This window comes from Phlebotomus papatasi, unplaced genomic scaffold, assembly GCF_024763615.1.
Source record: "Phlebotomus papatasi isolate M1 unplaced genomic scaffold, Ppap_2.1 HiC_scaffold_455, whole genome shotgun sequence".
Lineage (NCBI taxonomy): Eukaryota > Metazoa > Arthropoda > Insecta > Diptera > Psychodidae > Phlebotomus > Phlebotomus papatasi.
Window position 1 is genome coordinate 1 of NW_026604657.1, and position 6,928 is coordinate 6,928.

Consider the following 6,928-nt stretch of genomic DNA (forward strand, 5'->3'; position numbering starts at 1 on the left):
TATTTATTAGAATCTATTAAGCTAGAAGAAAAAGGTGATAAAGGAAAAAAGATTGGTGAAGCAACATTACGGAATTTTGATAACAAGATAATAATTCACTGGAAAGATGGCTCTCAAACAACTTGCCATACTAAAAAACAAGGTGATCTTCCTAGTACAAAAGTTGATTTCGTAAATCAAAATATTCAAGCAGCATGGAAAATGGCGCGGGGTAAATCACTATAGATCACTCAGTAATAACCTTAAGTGTTAATAATGATAAAGAGAAATTAAGGTTAGACACCTATATAGCTGAAAAATGCAACATATCACGCAGTAAAGCTCAAAGATTGATACAAAATGAGCAGGTGAAATTACTTGGCACACCGATAATTAATAATGACTACATAGTAAAACCAGATGAAGAATATGTGGTGCATCTCGTTCAACCTGACATATCCACATCAATTGAGCCTAATTATGACATAAAACTTGATATCATCTATGAAGATGAGGACATTATAGTTCTGAGTAAACAGAGTGGATTAACAGTGCACCCTGGTGCTGGGACAAACAATGATACGCTCTTGAACGCAGTTATCGCTCACCTTGATGTAAGACTAGGAATTGTTCATAGACTCGATAAAGATACTAGTGGACTTATGGTAATTGCAAAAAATGAGGAAGCCCATAGTTTTTTGTCTGAATTGTTATCAAATCGTAAAGTAAAGCGGGAATACTTAGCAGTAGTTTGGGGAACATTATCTTCCCAGCAGGGAACTATAGAAACTAACATTGCTCCAAAGCGTGGTAATAAAGAAATGATGTGTGTTACAAAAACAACCGGAAAATTAGCAATCACTCATTACTCAGTAGAGAAAGTTATAGGACAAGCAAGCTTGGTTAAATGCACTTTAGAAACAGGTAGAACACACCAAATTCGAGTCCACATGAGCCACATAGGACATTCTATAGTTGGTGATCAAGTTTACGGAAAAAATAGTAGTAAAAGCATAAAATATGCTAAAAACTCTAGTTTTATTCGTAATTTCAATAGGCAAGCACTGCATGCTTATACACTTGGCTTATACCACCCAAAAAGTAATAAATACATGGAATTTGTCTCTGATTTACCGCAAGGTATAAAAACTTTAATTGGTGAGTTTGAAAATATACCTAAGAAAGGTTTACCTGATTTTTGAAGTATAAAATCAATGGCATAATTGCTGGTATAGCTAACCCAAGAAAGGTTTCCCTACGTCATACCGCGATTCATTCGCGGTATCTCTAGATCCCGCTAACGACTTACTATTACCCACAAATATAAATGTTTGTTGCATAGCTCTTAATGGCATAACTTTTGCTTGAAATAACTGTTTATATGGTGCAATTTACAGCTTTTAGTTGCTAAAATTATAACTCTTAGTTTAATAATTTTAATCTAATAAGCTTTCAGGTTAATAAAATTAAATTATTTGAGTAAATACAATACTATGTTTTTATTTGTGGGTAATAGTAAGCGCTAACGAGCAGCGGGATGACGAATTTTTGTTTTTCAAATTGTAGGTAAACCTAAGTCACTTTAGCTATATATATCTTTGGCTGAAATAAATTAAGATTTACTGCAGCTACAATAAGTACTCTTGTTATTGCATTTTGGTGTTAAGTCAGGATAGAACGTAAGTATAGCATCATTCTTTCTTACAAACACTGATTGATAATTGTCATCTTCCATTTTATATAGGCACATTCCATCTTTTCCTAATTCCTTGAACGCCTTAGTTGCAGAAATTAAAATATCATCGGCATGAAGGTTATATGCGTATCCATTTGGGCATTTAACTTTCACTTCCCCATCCTTACCCAAATATTTCATTCCAAATGTATAAACTGGTGGCTTAATATCTGATTTATTGCATAGGGACTTGTCATTCCAAATTGCACCTGCCCATTTATCTTCTTGAGCTTCAACGTATCTACCTACAAAATGCATACCACCTAATTTGACTGCTAGTACAACATTGCATAATTCTATTATGGCTATTTTGATCAAAATTTGCAAGACTTTTTATGCGGAATACTATATACAAGTGATTGTGATTGATTTCAATTTGATGAATCAACATTCTAATAATATTTTGTTTAGTCTGCCAATCCACTTGATCAAGCTTTGATTCAACACTTGAGGAAAAGTTTTTCAAGCTATCTGTAACAAGGCTCAATTCTTGTTGTAGTTTTTTTTGATCAAGCGTTCTTTCTTTCTCTTCTTCAATTTCTTTCAAATGCTGTTTCATTGTTGTGATTCTTGGTTCAAATTCTTCTTGGCTTATAAACCCTTTAGCATAGCTATCAATAAATTTTTTGATACTTAATCTTAACTTACTTTCTTGCTTTTCACGTGTTTGATTATGTAAAGGTTTTTTGTTCTCTGATAATCTACGTTGATATTCATTTGCAATCCTATCTGGCTCTTTCAAGATACTCTTGACTTCTTCCCATATAACTCCATCTAATATATCAGTGCGTATTGATTTATTATCGCAGATTTTATTGCCATTGAATTTGCTAGAGTTTGTATCAGAGCAACGATAGTAATAATATGTCGACTTTTTATGAACGTGGTTTGTACCACAATAAGTATATTGACAACGTTGACATACCATTAAACCTTGCAATAAATATGTTTCTCTTCTTTGTCGTACTCTTGCTCTTTGCCTATTTTCAGTTAGTTGTGCCTGCACTGAATCAAATAAATGCTCATTGATTATTTTTGGTACTGGAATATAAGTCCAATTCTCTTTGTCACTATTAAAGCGACCACTTTTAAGTTTACCACAAGTTCCTTTTTTTGATTTTTTTACTTGTGGTTTTGAGCATGTCCTAGTTTTACCATAAGCTGCTTGTCCTATATAAGCAGGATTTTTTAACATGTTCCAAATAGTGCTCCTTTTCCAATACCTTTTTCCTGTTCGTGTCATTACCGGTATCTTATTCAGTTCATGTACAACTTCTCCTATACTTGCTCTTTCTTGGCCAACCCGACTAAATATTTTACGCACTATATTTGCCTCTTCTTCATCAACCTCAAATTGAGCACTTCCTTCACCTACATGTTTTGCTATGTAGCGATAACCGTAAGGCGCCCTACCCATCACACTTATACACCCAGCTTTGGCCGCATGAAGTTTACCTTTACGGTTTCGTTCCATAATCTTTGCACGTTCATACTCTGCTATTGCTCCCTGAATCTGTAGAAATAAATGGGAATCCGGATTATCATCAAACTTATGATTCAAAAATACTATTTCAGATCCAGCCTTTTTAAACTCTTCGAGTAAGATCATTTGATATGAAAATTTACGTGATAGCCGATCAGGTGAATGAATATATATCTTATCAATCTTACCTTCTGCTACTCTATCACGTAAATTTTCTAAGCCAGGACGTTCTAAATTTGATCCACTATAACCATTATCGACAAACTTATGCTCATCTAATAACTCATGTCCATCACTACCAATGCGACGCTCCAATTCTACAATCTGACTCTCTATCGTATTCTCCTGTGCCTGTTGTCTTGATGAAACTCTTGCATACAAGCTTACGGTTGTCATTTTCTTCTACCTCCTTTGTTTTACATTTCAATAATTGTTCATAAGCATCTGCTAGATATGTATCTGCCAATCGATTAGGCTTATAACCCCAATAAATAGCCAACTCTCCTTTTTGCATGTTTTTCTTCCTGTGAATTTTTTTATAGGTTAGGAGACTTCTATTAAACTAAACCAATGCACACCTTATGTCTCGTTTAAGAAAGCTATCTAGTTCACGCAAATTCTCCCTAATAAATATACAAGATTTGAAGAAATTATGTCCAAAAAATCTTTGCCTAAATCATCATATTATGTATAACATGGCTTATTTAATATGTTATGGAGATTTATCCAAGTCATAAATTCTGGGAGAGCGACTTAGAAGTTCCTGTTAACCTTTTATTAGATCGTTTTCAGGATTCTAATATACGTCAGTCTTGGTTAGATTCCCTTTCTGGTAAACAACTGAGCATTATTTTTCAGCATTGCTTTAAAAATCATTTAAATGGACAACTTTTTCAAGACGGAGACTACGATGATAGATCCACTCAACAAAAACGTAAGATACTTGCCAGTTACTCTGACTCTCTTTTTAACTATTATCTCATTAGCTACTTTGATCGTACGAAACTTGAAGCTACAGTCAGTGAAGTAGCAAGATTTGCCCTCACTCAAGAGTTAATGAGATCGTACCTGATAAAAAATAATACTAAGTATGATAAAAGATCCTTGTTATTTTTACTGTTTCACATAAATTGTGAACTTCTAAAATCTGTCTATCACTTTGATAAAGTACAAAAGAGAGGTTTCGTATCATTTGCTCTACAGAAATCACCAAGACAAATAAACACTTCATTCAAGGAATTTATGTCACAAGAAGCTGTAGAGCAGATACTGAAGTTTGAAAACCAATTGCAGGGTTTTTTCCATCATCAAGATCGGATATATATGTTTGTACGTCGAGGAAGTGACATGGATTTACTGCTTAATTCAAACAAAGTTGTTCATGGTTATAAACCTGAGTGGATGATTTTAGATTTCTCTCTTGATGGCACTCAGGTTAATCTCTGTGCTAAAAATACTAATAAAGCTGTGGAAATAGCAAATAGCATTGTAAGTGGGTATTTTGACTGCGAATGTACTTTTGTAAATATACAAGATAAGAACTTTCCATTACAAGTGCACAAATTTCTTCAAGCATGTATAGATGGTTCTGACTCTGACATTTGTATATTTGAGTTAAATTTTAAGTCAGATTATTTTAAAAATAGTAATACATATCTTACTTTAAGTGTAAAACCGTATGATCCTATTGCACCAGAGTTACATATTTTAAAGCCAGCTATTGGCAACATACTACAATCTATTCAATCAGCTAAAGTAATGTTCCAAAACAAAAAGGTAACATTTTCTTTCAAAATAAGTGGGGAAGTTTATTATTCAGAGCATCCACTTAATAAAAAAGAAAGAGAGGACCTGAAGAAACATATGGAACAATCTTATGGTCTTAAAATCCTTTCACAAGCAAATTGCTGATCTTTTAAGTTCAAGTGGTTCTTGGGTTAATCCAAGTCAAAATCACATTAAAGCAGCAAGATACTTATTTGATCTTGGATGGATACAAATGCAAGAAAGGTATTATATTGTTTGTTCTCGTGAAGAAGATCATCTTGATTGGCCAAATGTAATTGATCCAAATTGTAGCAATGAGATTTTCATTGATCCAGACTTTGATGAAGCATGTGATGACGCTATTTGTGAAAACTGTTCTCGTCATATTTTGCCTAATACTTATAAAAAACAGAGATTTCATCTCTTATCCATATACTTAAATATAGAGAAAATCATAGACTGGTTTGAAACAAAGTTGAATGATTCAAGACTTATGTGGGAAAAAGTGGAAAAAGGAGTTTATTATATTTGTAATCAAGGTCGCATTGTAAATCTAATAATCCTTGATTTTTGTACTGATGCAATATTTCTAACTATAGATAAACTTAGAGTCCATCCAACAGTTCTCATTACTCTAAAAAAAGATATACCGAATCTATTATTGAGCCTATATGTAGTGCAAATGGTAGAACTATTTTGTCAGCTTAAGACTTTAACTGAGATATTTCAAGAAGCAGCTAAAAGAGGAGTACCAGAGGTAGTAGAAAATACTTCTTTGCAAGTTTTACCAGCTTCATATATTTCGCTTAAACGTGTTGAACCAATTGTGCCAACAAAGCTTTTGGAGTTACAGGTAGTTAAAGGTATGGTATATGTTAATAGTATTGAAGTCATAAATAAAAAAGCTCCATCATGTCTTAATATCTTTCGAATATTATTTAAGCAATTTTTACATGACTGCGAGAAAGAGCTACCACCTGAAAAACATACACTTCTCAATATTAATCAGTTAGAAAAACTCTTGGGACTTAGTTTAGAAGCAGATTTAGAACATCAAATCAGAAAACCATTAAACAAGATGCAAAAAACGATCAAAGCTACATTGGCTGAGAAATTAGGATTAAGTATTGAACGTGATGATGTAATACAAACCCTTGGTTGGCAAAGATCATCATATGGTTATCGTATTAACCCTTTTACTTTGACTATAAAAAAATAGAATTTCCTGATTTTAAAAATTTTCAGCTCCATGAGTAAATTTTCCAACTCCACGTGCAAATGGTCCTGTTTTTACATCAAGCCATTTATCCTCTTTTGAACCATTAGCCATTCCTTTAACTATTTGCTTTGCCTGTAAAAGCTCTTGCACTATACGCTCTAGTCTATCCCTTCCCATACTATGAAAAACTTCAGGCAATCTATGTCGTTGTTTATGTATTCCTGCACTTCCTGTATGAGTAAATGGATGTCCTGAAATAGCAGCTCGCGCAATTGAATCAATAAGATATATTTTAAGATCTTTATCGCTAATATTTTGAGCTTTTAATTGTTCAGTAATGTCTTCCAATAGCCCTGTTTCTTCATTTCTTAGGTAAGTGCGTATGGTACGATCAGCCAGGCCATTTGCCTTAACAACAGCTCCATAAAATAGTGCATTTTGTCTTGGGATTTTTCCAATTGACCTAAAAATCATTGGTTTAGTCATATCTTCAACAGGCCAAAAAGCAAAAGAACACCTGACTCCATTTACGAGAGCAGAAGTACCTCGAATAGCATCTCGTGCTTGCTCTACTGTTGATATAGGCTTTTCTCCCTTCAGCTTTCTCATATGATGTGCAGTAATTATTGAAGCTCCAGTGCTACATGCTAAATCAGATAATAAACACATGAGATAATCCCCTACTGCTGGGTCAGCATTTAAATCTGCATGAATGAAAGAAGCAAGGGGATCAAATATAATGAGC

The 6,928-nt window shown here is 33.6% G+C and overlaps 1 protein-coding gene across 1 annotated transcript; it reads left to right on the plus strand.

Annotated features, from left to right (window-relative positions):
* Positions 1-390: 390 nt before the first annotated feature.
* LOC129809216 (uncharacterized RNA pseudouridine synthase Cpar_0723-like) lies at positions 391-6,425 on the plus strand (the record flags this gene model as incomplete). Its single annotated transcript, XM_055859032.1, has 3 exons — positions 391-789; positions 904-981; positions 6,346-6,425. Coding segments are annotated over 3 exons (557 nt in total), but the record flags the coding sequence as incomplete, so codon positions are not given.
* Between the last annotated feature and the right edge of the window lie 503 nt (positions 6,426-6,928).